General features: G+C 36.4%; 1 protein-coding gene across 7 annotated transcripts in view; it reads left to right on the top strand.

The window, feature by feature from the left end:
- The first annotated feature begins 69 nt into the window (after nucleotides 1–69).
- Nucleotides 70–17,652, top strand: part of Nf1 (Neurofibromin 1) — a 67,842-nt gene continuing 50,259 nt past the window's right edge. For 5 of the 7 annotated variants that reach the window (XM_053766178.1, XM_053766179.2, XM_053766180.1 and 2 more), the window contains exons 1-15: nucleotides 70–335; nucleotides 1,179–1,322; nucleotides 1,787–1,973; nucleotides 3,275–3,396; nucleotides 3,834–3,933; nucleotides 4,570–4,670; nucleotides 5,673–5,822; nucleotides 6,409–6,508; nucleotides 8,184–8,326; nucleotides 9,012–9,205; nucleotides 10,062–10,170; nucleotides 10,901–11,062; nucleotides 12,430–12,623; nucleotides 13,828–14,011; nucleotides 17,341–17,527. In XM_053766178.1, the coding sequence (XP_053622153.1) occupies nucleotides 276–335; nucleotides 1,179–1,322; nucleotides 1,787–1,973; nucleotides 3,275–3,396; nucleotides 3,834–3,933; nucleotides 4,570–4,670; nucleotides 5,673–5,822; nucleotides 6,409–6,508; nucleotides 8,184–8,326; nucleotides 9,012–9,205; nucleotides 10,062–10,170; nucleotides 10,901–11,062; nucleotides 12,430–12,623; nucleotides 13,828–14,011; nucleotides 17,341–17,527 (2,137 nt within the window). In that variant the 5' untranslated portion in view covers nucleotides 70–275. The remainder of the gene's footprint in view (nucleotides 336–1,178; nucleotides 1,323–1,786; nucleotides 1,974–3,274; nucleotides 3,397–3,833; nucleotides 3,934–4,569; nucleotides 4,671–5,672; nucleotides 5,823–6,408; nucleotides 6,509–8,183; nucleotides 8,327–9,011; nucleotides 9,206–10,061; nucleotides 10,171–10,900; nucleotides 11,063–12,429; nucleotides 12,624–13,827; nucleotides 14,012–17,340; nucleotides 17,528–17,652) is intronic. The other 2 variants (XM_053766183.2, XM_053766181.2) reach the window with 1 other exon arrangement.

Here is a 17,652-nt window from a genome sequence, read left to right as displayed (position 1 = left end):
GTTTAAAACAGAATAGTAGTTTATTAAAATTTAACTACGATATCGTACTTAGTTATTTTGTTGACATTCGTGCATTAATTTTAATATTGATACATTCTATAACAATTATTCTAAACAGTTTTCATCTTTCACTATCCCAAATATCGTGTAAAAAATATTCTCTCTTTTAGTGGTAGTTCATGGTAGTTAATATTACAGGCAAAGAATGGAAATGGAACCGTGAATTTATTTTGTTTATAATTTATTTACAAAAAGAAACTGTGATTATTTAAGAAATGGGGACACAGAAGCCTGGAGAATGGGCGAATTCGCTAATATCAAGGTTTGAGGAGCAGGTAAGGTGGTATATTACTTAAAATTTCATACATAAGTTCCACCTTTATTTTTCTGTGCACAAAATATTATAATGTAAACAAAGTATTTCTGTACTCAGTCAAGTTACTATCTTAAAATTAGAATTGCTAGTTTTTAAAGTCATAAGATTTAATTCAAATAGGACGATCCTATCATACTATATCTATTCATACATAAGTTCCATCTTTATTTTTCTGTGCACAAAATATTATAATGTAAACAAAGTATTTCTGTACTCAGTCAAGTTACTGTCTTTAAATTAGTTTTTAAAGTCATAAGATTTAATTAAAATAGGACGATCCTGTCATACTATATCTATTCTAAATACCTGATATACTTCATAATACTTATTCCCACAGTAAATAATGTTGAAATTTATTATTCTGGAGCACATCCGCATAACTGAGAGATTTGATACATACAGTTGACAGTTTCTTTTTCACAAACCTATGTACCTATTTAAATATAAAAAAAATGTATTTATCAAACTTTTTTATTTATTAAAATTTAATGCAGTAGTACAGAAAAAAATATTGTCAAAAGTTCATCAAGTTGGGCACCTTAGACTTGATGCGTGACAAAAAGGACTTTCGCATTAATGATATTAGTCTGAATTGTTATTAATAAAGATAAAAATATATTTATCTTTAAAAATGAATTATCCCTAAAACTGAACTAAAATTAACCTACATAAAATTAATACTAAATTAAATTTAAAAAAATGCCTATTTGCAGTTGTACTAAGAATAATTGCGGCATTCCCATGTTGAATAATATCCCATACAAAACAAGCACTTACAGATAGATGATATTTATGTTCCCAGCTGCCATACAAGACTGGCAATCAGAACCTGCACTCCCGCATCAATGAGGAGCAGTGCAAAGCTTGCCTGGTGCAGATTAGCCGCCATCGGTTCTCGCTGGTGATCGCTGGTCTCACCAAAATACTGCAGCGAGTCAATGAACTGGTATTTATTTATATATATTAATTAATAGTACACTGGTGGTTTAATGGCGCCAATGTTGCATTAAATCGCACTGCATTCCATCGGATCGACACACGTTTGTATGGATGTACAACATGTATTTTATATTAAACAACAAGTTACATGATGTCGACGTTATGAGACATGTAAAGTTAGACTAGAATTAAAAGTAAACAAGCCTCATCAAAAATAAAATTAAAAAAAAAACATTATTAGCACTCTGCAGCTTTTTTTTAGACAAATATAGTTTGTTTTTTACACTGAATATTTCTATTGGTCTATTGGTTCATTGGAAGAGAATATAGGAGACAGTCTATTGAAACGCTATCGAGAGCGGCAACACTAATTTACATAAGGTATTACAAAAAATTGAAAATTATTCTGTGTATGGTACAGTCAAATCTAAGAAGAAAATCTTGTCTAAAAAGTTATCAAATTATTCACAGTACCAACCCACAATATCGACGGGGCTGAACCGTCCTCAAACAGAACTGGAGAAAGGCTACCACGACAGCCTTGTGATAGTACTGGATACACTTGAGATATGTCTCAGCTCTCAGCCCAAGGACACCACCAAGTATGATGAAGCGATGAATGTGAAGATACTGTTGAGGGAACTGGCACAGTTTATCGGTAAGTCTGTTATATCTATTATATAACTAGTTTTTAATCATGTATTTCTTTTGTAATTCCTAGCAGAATCATACCTTTTTCCGGGGTGGAAAATACCCTATGCCCTCATCCATTATCACCTTTTAATACACACAGTTATGTGTATGCAAAATTTCAAGAAGTTTGGTTGAGGTAACAAACATACTTTCGAATATAACATTAGGATATGGGCGATCATGTTGGGCAAAGGCCATTTCTGTACCTGTATTTATTGTCTGTGATAAATTCCTTTTGGGAATGCTGTCCTATTAGCTGTCAAGTCTAAGTGACATCCATAGTCGCCTCGAAGGACATCCAAGGGTGAATGTGGATATGGACTTGTCCCATTGTATAGCAGAAACAAATGCCACAGACTATCTGAATAATAGTCGGCTCGAACATACATCGAACATCCATTGGAATATATATCAAGTTGTTCTATTCACACACCACAAGAATCAGACTGCCTAAGTACTACGCAGTTGCGTTAATATAAAGGCTAATGTACAACTGCATGAATCACCAAGCTGTGACCACTGCAGTCTGGAGATAGTGCTGTGGGATGCGCTCGATGTCCATCTCGAGCACATCAAGCACTGTCTCTGGAGTGTTGTGACTACGACGAGTGTGACTCGATGGATGGATGGTGAGTTTTGTATAATGCTGGCGATTCAATTCAAGATATTTATTTTTAGATCGAGTCCATATGATGTTAGTAATAATATTACTGTTTTAAACTAAGCAAGTATAGGTATCATTCCACGTTAATTAAACTTAATTCTACATATCATGTACCTACATAGAACATAAGTTTAGTTTAGAACATATCTAATGCAACAAAAGACTGTACTTCTCTTACGGCGGGTGGGTGTCCTGGAGGCCTGAAATACAGGTTTAACCTAGTTTAGGCTCCAGTCCACCTCCCAATACATACCCATGTATTGTGTTGTTGTGGAAAACAAATATTTTTTAATTTTTATTCATTTCTTTTCATTTTCATTTCATTCAATATCAACTTGTACCAGTGTTAGTAAAAACATTTTTTAATGTTTAATACATTATATAGCACAAAGCCGCTACCAACGCTGAACTAAGGGTGAATCGGTTTAAATTGTTAAATATATAATTGTACTTCTAAATGTTTAAGATCTGTTATTAAGACTGGACCAACTTGCACACTAGCGCAATCTCTTGTGATATTTTTAAAATTTCGCTGAATAAAATGTGCTTGTGGCGCTAGTGAGCGCTCAACTTTGAAAGTCATCTCTCTTTCGTGTTTGCAGACATGCGCAATGAGAACGTGGTGAACAACACGCTGCTTAGACAGTTGGCCAGTAAAGTACTGTTCGCGCTTAGCTTGAATTTCTTCAATGCGGTGTTCAACAGAATCAGCGCCAGGCTACAGGTATTATATTTATTTTATTATTTTTAAGCATGTTTTGTAAGTGAGATAGAGAAAGCGTATAAACTTCGTCATATCTTCATGTCGTGTCATGTTATGTCGTCGTCTACATGAATAAAACACGTCGTAATTACAATGAGAAACAATGAGAAACAATGAGAAACAATGAGAAACAATGAGAAACAATGAGAAACAATGAGAAACAATGAGAAACAATGAGAAACAATGAGAAACAATGAGAAACAATGAGAAACAATGAAAAACAATGAGAAACAATGAGAAACCATGAGAAACCATGAGAAACCATGAGAAACCACGAGAAACCATGAGAAACAATGAGAAACAAATAGACATAATGAGAAACAATGAGAAACAATGGGAAACAATGGGAAACAATGAGAAACTTATGTGTATGTATTTATTTTTTATTTTATTTGCAGGAACTATCGTCTAGCTCAGAAGAAAACCCCGATTATACAGACATAGAGTTAATTCAGTATATTAATGTGGATATATTGCGGCTTATACGGCTACTTACAGGTCAGCACTATACTTATTATAGTAGATGTTTATCCGGCTTGAAGGACCGATTGGTTTACTGGATACTAAGGTTCTTTCTAACCTGGTCGGGTTTCTTTTAATGGGATGCACGTCTTTACAGTTCAAAGATTACCATTTTTACTATTACTACTTTGACATTTAGATTCATACAAAAAAGGATAAATGTTTCTAATCTATTGCTTTTTTGTTTGTTTGTTTCTGAAGGCAGTAAATCTATTTAGGTTATCATTTTGTAAATACTGCACAATACTGCACAATACTCCACATATTTGTACAATATGCTCGATGAAATACACCATTTACACCATTACAGCCATTTGTTATATTAGATTGAACAGTTTGAATGGTTGACTGGTAGAAAGTGCCATGTGGCGTTAAGTTCTGTTTTGTCTATAACTTTTGTAATTTTCTGCAATAACTTTTTAAATATGGATAGAGTATGGTTAAAAAAAAATAAAAATAAAATAGAATTAAAAAAAAAAGTAGTTAATAATAGTTTTCTCTTTTGGGTTCCGTACTTGGAACGGAATAAACGGAACCCTTATAGGATCACTTGGTTGTCTATCTGTCCGACCTTCACAGCTAGTTTGAATTTAATCATATTTATTTTCACAGAGTCTATACAAAAGTTTAAGTTATTAAGGAAATCGGCACATATAGTACTTGTTTCGTCTTTGGAGAAAGCTATATGGAACTGGATGGATACTTATCCCCAAGTGAGTGATATTTATTTTCACGGTTTTTTAAAAGACATGTTTGCTTATGTTTCTCGTCATTTTAAAGGTGAGAAACACACGAGAAACCGATTTAAACATAAAGCTTAATACTTCGTTACTGAATGTTGGCCTTCGGATCCTTAATTTGAGATTTATATTATTTTTATATTTAATCCAGAGCCAGTTTGAATAATTGTTCGTTCTTAGAGCCTGTTATAGCAAAGTTTTATGCTACTGGCGTAAATAGCTTTTTTAGGTAAAGAAAATGATGAGATTGATTCTTTTCAATTTCTGTCTTTTTAATTTACTCTATTGAGTTTCTGGTACATTATATTGTTACACTTTCTCTACTTGCTTGGACTTCTCTATGACTTACTTCTGTTTTACCTGTGGAAACTTTAATTGGCTCTTTGTTTCATATTTTCATTACTATATTTGTTACTTAGATGTAAGTGTTGCCAACAACGCAGAAACTTGTCTAGATCGCCCCGCCGTCTTGTTCGTGGACAACCTCAACGCCTGCGCTCCCTTCGGAAGCTCCAGTTGTGGTGATCTGTGCCCACCTCTCTGGCGGCATTCGGCAAACGTTAAGTTTCAGCGCGGTTGGCGACAAACTACTCAAGATGACTTACTTTTGGAAGACAAAAGGGGAGGCGTTTGCCCAGCAGTGGGACACATAATGCAGACTATATGTACTTTATTATGTACTTACATGTTATATTACTGATAAAAAATTATACATAAATTTATATTTAAAAAATGGTAAGCCCTTCTGGCATAATAGGGACCAACACTGTTTGAATGAGTTTCTTTCGGCATTTCTTCTCAGCAGTGGTCGTTCCGAAATGCTAGTAGTTTGTAGCTTTGGTAAACATCATTTAATTTAGATTATGACGTGAAAAGTGCCTGTGAAGGCCTAATTTCTGAATAAATGATTTGATTTTGATTTATAAAAACGCTGTAAGTGTGCTTAGATAATAATAAATAATGATTTTCGTCCAGGAATTCGCGGAGGTGCAATGTCGACCCAGCGACGAGCTGAGCAAGTGTTGCGACACGCTGTTCGACATCCTGCAGGACAGCTTCTCGGACAACAAGAAGTCTAGAGTGGCCATGTGGCCGTTACAGATCATGTTACTAGTTTTAAACCCCGTGAGTAACTTTTTTTTTACAAGATTTTGTATGTGTGTGTGATTATTTTATTTTATTTTTGTGATTATTTTATTTTATTTTATTTTTCAAACTTTATAACACGTATGTTTGGTTTGGATGACAATGTATTATAATGACCTGATGGTGTAACCAGGAACGGCTCCCGACGAAGAAACTTTTTTGTCACACATTGAATGCTATCTCGCTGACATCAATAGCTTCAAAAATGATATTTTAGTAAAAAACTTTTTGTAAGTCTATTGTGTCCTAGTACCGCGTTTTACCGGTAGCTTCCAAGCCGTTGAGCGTCGGAGCCTAGGGTCCATTAGGAAAAACATAATTGCCTGCTTTACTGGGTAAGAAATAAATACATGAATTAAATAACCAAACAATATCTAAATGTCAATTTAATTGATCAGTTTTATTTATTACATAATTTACTATTATTTGTTCTAATTAAGTTGCTTACGTTACAACGACCTTGTGACTACTAGGTCGTTGTAACGTCAGCAACATTTCATAAAAAATGTTCGTGCCAAGTCCCGTTAATTTAATTCATGTAGCTTTATGTATAATTGTTTCACAGAAAGTTCTAGAGGAAATAGTGAACGCAGACAGCGGGGCTCCGTGCAGCCCCAGGCATACGAAGAAAAAACACTTCATTGACTCCGTCAAGAGGGGACTTAGTGAGTATTTGACTCTATCTCTATCTCATTATCGCGTGTCCTTTGTTTCATTCGGAGGTGTGAGGCATTTTTAATAATAATAATAATCTTTATTTCAGACCATGTCCATACCGTAATCATATATTAAATCGAGTGAAATCATAAATTATATCAAATTAAATTAAAACAAATTACTACTTATCAAGTCTCACATGCTGGATGCATGCATTTTGAAAAATACTATAGAAAAATACAAATCTTTTATTTTTATAATATTAGTATGAAAAGTTTTTATTTAATAAACTATTAGATCGTTCAAAGGTGGGCCAGTTCGCTAGTTTCTAGATAAATGCTATGACTTTCATCCTTATTAAACTTTATTTTATTTAATAACTATCGTCCCGTCCCGGCTTCGCTCTTCGGGTACATACAAACAATAAATTAACCACTAAACCTTCAGAATTCACACTATCAATTGGTGAAAATCCGTGCAGTAGTTTTTGAGCTTATCGCGAACAGACAGACGCGACTGACGACTTTGTTTTATAACATGTAATCAATAATAAACTCAATCTAACCTGTTAATTAATATAAATATATACCGACAAATCACATAGATTGAGCTAGCCCCAAAGTATGTTTGAAACTTGTGTGGATACTTACTCAATGGGGCGTATTACATTGTCAATATTATCACGATCCTAGGATCGTGATAATATCGCGATATCGCAAGTATTGAAGTAGGGTATTACACTGTCAGTAATGTCACCATCAGTACTGAGTTGAAAGTATTAGACCGAAGTAGAGTTTAACTTGCATTTAAGTATGGATAATACCAAAAAGGCAGCTATTACTATAATTCTGGCATACGTTTTAAAATCTAGGGGCAAAAAAAGAAAACGTTGGATATAAGACTGGATTGCAAAACGAAATCTCATTTAAATTTTACTCAGGAAATGATCTTGGGCGACGACTTAGACGATTATAGCAATTATTTTAGAATGAGTTAGGACCTGTTTGAGAAGATTCTAAATTTAGTTTCACCATTTATATTACAAAGCAAGACACACACATGTGAAAAACTATAACTCCCAGAGAAAAACATGCCGTAACATTACGGTACTTGGCAACTGGCAGAAGCTTTAAGTGCTTAAAAACATCTTTTCTTCTGACGGTATCATAGGCGAAGCAGTTATATCTACATGCAGAACTATTATATATGTTATATTATGTACGAGAAATTCCTCGTCGTCACTACTATAATGTTGTTCCGCCATGGCTGCGAGCGAATACATACTGACAGAATCATATCGCGATGCGCTTACACTTTAATAATATTGAAGCCACGCCCCCAGAGAATCACGGATCGTAGGATTTCTGAAAATACTGTGATATTATCACGATACTGCGATACAGCCGCTTACACTATCAATATTATCACAGGATCGTGATAATATTGATAATGTAATACGCCCCTATGGTACTATATTTTAGAACATATACATATATAGATGCAGGTCAATTTGAAAAAGATCATTTTCCATGTTGACCCGACCGGGGATCGAACCCGGGACCTCCATTGTAGCGGTCCGGTATGATGACCACTAGGCCACGGAGATCCTTGTGATGATAGTGTAAATTTCCTACATATTGTCCTTTCTTACCATTGTACAATGTTGTCTCTACCTGTGTGAAGGTCCCCAAAACAACTCTAAGCAAATGACAGAAGCGGCCGTGGTGACATGCGTCAAGCTGTGCAAGGCGTCAACATATTTGAACATCGCCGACTCGGGAAACGTCACGTTTGTTCTAGTTAAATCTGTTATTAACGATCTGAAGGTGAGTCGAAGTTTATATTTTTTTATTATACACTAGCTGCGCCTCTAGGTTTCGCTAACGTGGGAATTTTGGGATAAAAATGTGTCTATGTGTTATTGCAGGGTAAAAAACATACATACATATATCCTCACAAACTTTTGCGTTTATAATACTAACTGGCCCCCTGGCCGAAAAGTACCTTATGTGTTATCCCAGGTTACATACATATTATACGAAGGTTTAAATTAATATTGACATTTCTAAAACGGGTGTTGGTAAGGTTTAAGACTGATGATTACTTAAAAAAAGAATCTTACTAATATTATAAATGGAAAAGTTTGTGAGGATATATATGTGTGTATGTTTGATAGTTCACGCAAAATCTACTGGACGGATTGTTATGAAATTTGGTACACGGGTAGAATATAACCTAGTACTTTTTATTCCGGAATTCCGACGGGATCGAAGCCCCGGGCCGCAGCTAGTATTATAAATGCGAAAATAAATTTGTTACCTCTTCACGCTCTATCTACTCAACCAATCTTCTTGAAATTTTGCATACATGAAGTTTGAAGCACGGAGAAGAATATACCTTTCATCCCGGAAAAATATCTGCACCCGTGGGAAATCACGCGGGAGAAAAGCGAAAAGCTACTCATAGAAACATATTTCAATTTTATTAATTCATTTTCTGTTTTGTTTCCAGTCTCTCCTCTTCAACCCGTCGAAATCCTACATCCGCGGGAACCTGATGTCAGGGTATTCGGAACTAGACCTGATGACCGACTGCTTCGTGTCTCTCTTCAGGATAATGCCTCACAACAACGACGCCCTCAAAGTGTGTCTCAACCTGAACACGCATATCTCTTATCATTATGTGATCGTCAACTCTTTGTTGAGGTAAATATGGTGTAACTCTCTCTCACTTTCTCCGTCTCCCCCTCTCTTTTTGTCCCTCTTGTTTTCTTTTTTTCCCTGTCTCTTTCTCTCCAATTATTTTTCTCTTCATATTTATTTTTCTCCCTCTCTCTCGTCCTCCTATTGGTTTTGTCGGCTGCGATATCCCAAAGCCCTGGGTCCTCTTTTAATACAAACCTTGAAATGTCAGACTGGCGTGATTTGACAACCGGCCAGTTTGACGTCAACTCTCCTCAGCAATGCTGTTGTTGCCTGTCAGCTGTTGTGGTAATTGATGATGTCGCCCTCTCTTTCTCTACATTTTGTTTTCTTCCTTTCCCTCTGTCTCTTTCTCTCTCTCTCTCTCTCTCTCTCATCCCCGTATTGGTTTGTTCGGCTGCGATGCCCCGGAGCGGCCGCGACTCGACGACTTTATTTATTTATAAAATAGGGTAAATAAATTGATTAACTACTATTTATGGTCAAATTTATTGAACACTAATGATAGCCCGCGGCGCAGTTCAAAACTGTCGTGAAATTCACCCAGGTGCTCTTAAAACAAGTTTATTTGGTAGACAAATTAAAAAACCCCGACTTTCAAGATTCATTTCGCTACAAATTTTGATCATGAAACATACGAACTACGAACACTCGGAATAAAATTGTCTATGACACAAAAAAAAAAAACTAAACGAAAATCGGTTCATCCTTTTGGGAGCTACGATGACACAGCCAGATACACAGATACATAGACAGACACGTCAAACTTATAACACACCTGTGTCATCGTAGCTGCCAAACGGATGAACCGATTTTCGTTTAGTGTTTGCGTCGACGGTTTAAAAATGATTTGTTTCAGAATAATAAAACAACCTCGCCTGCCGTGGTGGCCGCAGATCGAGTTGCTGTACCCGCGCGCGGCGGAGCTCAGGGCTATGTTCACTGACACGCTGAACAAAGCCACACAGGTACTGTCTACGCCAATTTACTCTATTTACATTATATTTCTCGCTTAAATACTACGCACGCATACTCTCTCCCTTACACACTCATTCCTTCCCTCTCTCACCCACGCATATCCCCGAGTTGAAAAAAAATGGCCGATCGCGTAAGATCATGCGCCGTGCGCTCGTAAAGAAAAAATTGAAAAAAAAAACGCTAAAGTTCTAATCAGTGGTGTCAGTGTTTAAACCTAAGTGCCTGAACCCTGAAGAATCTCCAACTGCCCGAGCGAGGAACACCAGCGCTGGGAAGTTCGGTCGACCACGTGTGGCCTCAGGTATTTCCTAGTCCCGGCTCCCGCAGTTACTATATCATATATACGTATAACTAGCTAAATGTTTACAAAAATGTGAATATTTCAAAAACGATATGAGCAATTTTGTTACACCACGAACTTAAAAAAATATATTGACAGATCCTACATACCTATTTAAATTTCATAAAAATCAGACCAAACGGTTCGAAACTTAACGCGTTACAAACAAAAAATGTATTTTTGCTCCAAGTTGTTTAGTGGCGCTGCTCGCGCCGGCTTTGCTCGCTCGGACAACGATCACTTCATGGGAGCGCCAGCCGGGTGATTACTCCACCCACACTGGGCACATATCATTTCAATACATCAATATCCACACTTGTAAGGAAGTTAACGCGGGTGAAAAACCGCGGGCAAACACTAGTAATTAATTGAAATTCCAGGGTTACATAGTGCACACTCCGCTCCGTATGATATCACTGTCCCTGAGCAAGTCTAAAGAGGTCCAGTCCAAGTTCAACAAGTCTGAAGAAATGCCGGCATACAGAAACCTGCTACTTTGTATGGTGAAGCTCATACATGCGGATCCTATGCTGATGTTGAGTGTAAGTGTGTTATTTCTATCTTTCATCTCCATTTCACGACACGAGATCTTAAAAATGGAAATATAATTTGTTTCTAGTTTTATACATAGTATTTACGAAGTACATGACGACACGACGGTGACGCAGTGGTAAAGTGCTTGCCTCTGAACCGAGTGGTCCCGGGTTCGATCCCCGGTCGGGTCATGATGGAAAATGATCTTTTTCTGATTGGTCCGGGTCTTGGACGTTTATCTATATATGTATATGTTATAAAATATAGTATCGTTGAGTTAGTATCCCATAACACAAGTCTCGAACTTACTTTGGGGCTAACTCAATCTGTGTGATTTGTCCTAATATATATATATTATAAAAAATGCCCAATATTAATAAAGTATATCGTATAAGTCTATTTATGCATATTTGAAATTTTGCTTGCACTGCGATGCATGCGTAATCTAATTTTGGTATACTAAAGATGAACAGCACTCTCCCCGATTTGTAATTGGACTAACGGATGAAACCGTTAGTCCAATTACAAATCGGGGATTGTATAAAATGTTTATTACATAGTATAAAATGTTTTTCACTTTCAAATATATGACAAACATAAAATCTAAATCACATTTTGAGACTCGTCCAAACGCTCCATATTAAATGACGTCAAGGAGTGACGTAACAACGTGCTAAAATATTCGCTAAGAAAGCTATGTTTGTTCGACAGCTACATTAAATATTACGTTTATGATGGGTAATTAAAGTTGTTACAAAATTTTAGTATCATATTTTTTAGTTTTTTTTTTTGAACAAAATGGACTTTCCAACTTCGTATAATGATTACCTATAGTATATGTTAATGAATAGGTATATTTTATCTAGATTATACATAGTTTTTGCAATTCTCTGGCCTTGTAATTTTTTTTACAGTACCAATTTCATAAGCCGGACAAGCAGAAAACAGAGAGCTATGTAATAACATTATACTTATTATGAAATGCATAAGAGGTTATTGTTTCCTTTTATCTCCGGTGAAGGGAAACATCGTGAGGAAACCTGCACACTGGTTGATTATTAACTTGTGAATGACAAACCGCTCCATTAATAATGCCAAGAAAATTGTTGTGTGTGTATTGTGTAATTCCACGTAATGACCACGAACCTCAGCCATGAGGAATACGACTATGAAGACTATGAAGAATGATTCCATACATTTTTGTTCAAACTCGAGTGTTGCTCTCGTGATGCACCTTGTAGTTTTTTAGGTTTCGGTGGTACTTTGTTCATATTTTCCTCAATAGAATTCATAAAATTTTTCTTTTTGCTGCCCTTATGTAAAGCAAAGATATATATGTACCTGTTCTTACAAATAAAGCAATCGATCACCGCAGAACCCAGGGCGGTCGGGCGTGGAGGTGCAGTCGTCGACGACGGAGCTGACCAACGGGCTGGTGTCGCTGGTGCACCAGCCCGGCATGGGCGACATCTCGCAGCAGGCGCGCGACGCGCTGCTGGCGCTGCATCGCCCCGACAGGGTCGCCATGTGGAACCCCGACGCGCCGCTCAACACTTTCTGGGACATCAGGTACTTTTGTATTCAATTCAATTCTTTATTCAATTGTTACAGTATAACTGCGCCACCGATGTCGTCAAAACATTTCAAAAAATAATATCACGTGTCACCACACATCCTATGGAATATTGTCATCTAAAGTCACCTTTCAATAAATCCACAAACCAAGTGTAACCCCAATGCGATGCTAAACACCTTCTGGGACACCAGGTGATATTGTAATATCGACGGAGCTTTGTCGTCTAAAGTCACCTTTTAATAAATCCACGATACAAGTGTAACCCCGAGGCGCCGCTCAACACCAGAGGCATCAGGTGTCTTGATCCCTTACTCTCTTAACATTTCCCAATTATTTCAGCAATTTAACTACTTTTCCGTCTATACTTCGCATGGTCGTCGGCATCTATAGTGGTCAGACCATTTAGACCATTATCACATATCCCTTACTGTCTTATCATAGTGGTTTCCAGGTTCGCTTCTCTTTCTCTCTCTCGCTCGTTTTCCCTGTCTCTTCCACAGCCATTCCGTTTTCGGGCCCAGAGTTCGGTTTCTCACCGTTTCGTCAGCATCCCTAGTTGTCAGTCCATTGTCACGCATATCATCCTTGACGACATCAAGTCAGCACGGTTCGCGGGTTAACCCCGATCACTTCCGCTGCCATTGACCGATGCTAACACATGTGGCACGAGTAGGATTCGAACTCTAGGACCTTTAGACGGCCTTGACCACCGGGCCACAACTACTTCAAAACAAAATCGTAACGAATCTTAGATTCACATTCAGATTTATTGCAAGCCACAAGTTCGTAGTTGTTACATAAATATACTTATAAGGACAAGTGATGCCCTGCAAGGGCACAGCAAACATGAGGGCAACTGGGAGCCAAATTACTTACGAATTAAATTCGTCTTATATATCTAATGTGATTTGTATAGTATAGAAATCAAAGTGAATCTATATCAAAATTTATCATCGAAAAACTCAGAAATCTCGTAATAACTTTTATTAGTAAAAAAATTTTTTAAAAGATTTTTTATAAATATTATATATATAAATATTAAATATAAACATTTTTCTAATATTATAAATGTGAAAATAAGTTTGTTTGTTACCTCTTCACGCTTTATCTACTCAACCAATCTTTCAATGGGAAATTCACGTGGGCCGAACCGCGGGCAAAATCTATTTATCTAATACTGATGTTTTCTCACTTCAGTTCTCAAGTCCTCTACAACATAAGTCAGAAGTTGATACAGCGTCAGATCTGCAACTACCGCGAAGTGTTGCGCTGGCTTCGAGACATCCTGACATGTCGGAACGAGTTTCTCGCCAAGCACAAAGAGTACGCCAATGTGGGCTCACAGATACCTATATGCAAACAGGCGCATATTAAGTTAGAGGTAAGTACTTGTTGTATTTTGTGGTTGTTGGGTCTTGTCTGAGTATATATTTATAAATAATTATACTCGGTATTTGACAAAGATTATTTATTTAGGGCTGGTAAATCACGAGCAAATACATTTAAAAAACCAACAGCCAAGAATCGTCCATGACAGCATTTGTTTTTTAAAGAAAAGAAACATCGCGCAGGCGCGAGCTCGTCGTCACAGCGCATGCGCGTAGACAGTGGTATTAAATTGTACATTAAGTGTATTAAAATTACATTAAAGGTACTAATTGGTATATGAGTACTACTAATTTGACGACCTCGGTGGCGCAGTGGTATAGTAGAACCGCCTAAATGAGTCCTCGCCCGCGGAGTACAAGGGGCGCGGGGGTACGACGACAAAGGGGACCGAGAGAGGTGCGGGCGGCGGGCGCATTCTTGTAAAAACTCAGTTCGCTCGCTACGCGGTTAGCGATCACACGTGTTGACAGTTGCGGACGCCTTGTGAAAGTTATACATGAGATTACATTCTCAAGATGAGTCGAAATGTTTTCGGACATAGAATTAATAGTCAGTGCAAACAAATGGCGTTTAACGTATATGAATATTTTAGAAAAAAGAAACTCGACCCAAATTCTGATGAATATAAACAAGATATACCTTTAAATAAAACTGTAGCAGAAGTTACTGGATTATCAGAAAAGACTGTATCTAGAATTGTACAACAAGGGAAAGCATTAAATGACAACGAGAGATTTAAATCACCAAGAAAACCAAAACAGGTTCGTAGAAAAAGAGTGGAAATAGACGATTTCACAAAAGGAGTGGTAAGAAGAAAAGTCACTCAGTTTTACACAATTTTCAAAAAAATACCTACTCTGAAAACTTTGAACGCTGTACTTAGAGAAGAGAATATATTACACTGCGGCAGGGAATATTTAAGGCTATTATTACATGATCTAGGTTTTAAATTTAAGAAATGCGGATCTAAAAGGAAACTCCTTATCGAACAGCCAAATATCACATCGTGGAGGTGGAAATACCTAAATACTATTAAAAAATATCGTAGAGAAAGAAGACATATTTTATACCTTGACGAAACTTATGTAAACGCGTCTCATAACGTTTCAAAATGTTGGCAATCAAAGGATGAACTTGGCGTTCTATCTCATATTGGTAAAGGGGACCGTTTGATCATCGTACATTGTGGAGGTCAAATTGGATTTGTAGACGGAGCCCTTGTGATATTCAAATCCAAATGTAAAACAGGTGATTATCACGATTCTATGAATTTCGCAAATTTCAGTAAATGGATAAATGAAAAGCTCATGCCTAATATACCGCAAAATTCTGTCATAGTAATGGACAACGCAGCTTATCATTCGGTTCGAGAAGAGAAAAAGCCAACTATGGCTTCTACCAAGCCAACTATGCAAGAATGGCTACGACGACATAACGTGCCTTTTGATGAAAAACTTAGAAAAGATGACTTATATAAATTAATTAAAAGCCATTTCACAGAAGATATTTACAAAATTGACGAGGTATTGAAAAGAAACGGACACGAAGTATTGCGTTTGCCTCCATATCACCCAGACCTGAACCCCATTGAGTTGGTCTGGGGTGATATCAAAGGACAATTAGCACAAAAAAGTATCGACTCTAATTTGGACCAGAAAAAAGAAATATTAGAGAGATTATTTGCTGAATATCCCAAAGAGAAATGGGAGAATTGTGTTAAACACGTGATTAAAATCGAAGACGAATATTGCAAACATGATGGAGCACTAGATGAAGTTGTTGATTTTATTATTAATGTGCAAGACGATTCTGATGATTCTGATGATGGCTGTTTCGAAAGTGAAGAATCAAGTTCCAGTGATACTGATATTATGGACATAAGTGATTGATTTATAATTTTGATAAATTTTGCATAAATAAATATTACATACATAACTTTATTACCTTTTTTTTACCTACATATCATACCTATATATCATAAAATCACATTTTTATCGAATTGTTTTGTATGAAAAATAAAAATTTGAAAATAACAATAATCGAAAAATGCTTATGCTATTTAATTCATGTACGTGGTCTCGTTGATACCATGGAGATATGGGATAACAAAAGGAACACGTTGTATAGTTTACAGTTGTTTCATTCAAATTTTGTATAGCCATTATTAATTTTTTAATAAAAATCTTCACCTGTTTGCCGCTAACCACTATGACTTCACATATCTCAAGAAATGTCCAGTAACATTTCGCCTCTTGTATTACACGCTACGCTCGACCGCCGCCCGCACCTCTTTCGTTCCCCTTCGTCGTCGTACCCCCGCGCCCCTTGTACTCCGCGGGCGAGGACTCATTTAGGCGGTTCTACTATAAAGTTCTTGCCATTGTCCCGGGTTCGATCCCCGGTCGGATCATGATGGAAAATGATCTTTTTCTGATAGACCCGGGTCTTGGATGTTTATCTATATATGTATTTGTTATAAAATATAGTATCGTTGAGTTAGTATCCCATAACACAAGTCTCGAACTTACTTTGGGACTAACTCAATCTGTGTGATTTGTCCTAATATATTTATTTATTTATAATAAATCGACAGCAAATGTATTGCTGTCGATTAATTATAAACAAATAAATAATTAATTATAAACAAATAAATAATTAATTATAAACAAATAAATAATTAATTATAAACAAATAAATAATTAATTATAAACAAATAAATAATTAATTATAAACAAATAAATAATTAATTATAAACAAATAAATAATTAATTATAAACAAATAAATAATTAATTATAAACAAATAAATAATTAATTATAAACAAATAAATAATTAATTATAAACAAATAAATAATTAATTATAAACAAATAAATAATTAATTATAAACAAATAAATCGATGCTGCAAATGATTCCTCAGAACCTCATCTTAAGCAGAGGTCAGCGTATAAAAATAAATCTGATATGTATGAAGATTCGGCTGTGACTACAACTTGATAAATATTGATATTCTTCAACTTAGGATAATGTACATCACTTATTGACGTCAAAAAAAATCTTATAACTAAGTCTACCGTCGACTTCCAAAGCGCAGGTGAAGAATTCCAACAAACTTCACCGCAACCTTTTCTCGAACGGTGTTGTTATGACGTCACTCGCTTTGGGAGTGCCATTTAATTGTATGCCTGTCAGCTGCCAGGATTATGTGTCATATAATCATCTCGTAAGACCACAGAAGGATATATATAAATCGTATTCCACACACGTCAAACGACATTATTAATCACAGTTAATCATAATTTTCTTCTTTCTTCTCCACTTAGGTGGTATTTTTCATGTGCCTCTGGTCTATCGACACCGACGTGGTGCTAGTGGCCATGTCGTGTTTCGCACTGCTCTGCCAGGAGGCCGATATACGATGCGGCTCTGACGAAATAACAACGCAGTGCCTGCTGCCCAACTACGCTGTGTTCCAGGAGATAGCGCACACTTGCAGCGTGCTCACTACGGGTGAGTTTTGGCGTTTGTGTAATTGCGTTTTAGGGTGAGATATAGTGTAAAATTTGTAACAGTCAACAGCACATCAGCCTACCCAAATTCATTGCAAACTCGCCGCTATTACCGCGCCATAGAGG

The sequence above is a fragment of the Plodia interpunctella genome, chromosome 28, assembly GCF_027563975.2.
Source record: "Plodia interpunctella isolate USDA-ARS_2022_Savannah chromosome 28, ilPloInte3.2, whole genome shotgun sequence".
NCBI lineage: Eukaryota > Metazoa > Arthropoda > Insecta > Lepidoptera > Pyralidae > Plodia > Plodia interpunctella.
The sequence above is the reverse complement of the archived record's forward strand: the minus strand, read 5'-3'. Positions and strand labels throughout refer to the sequence as shown.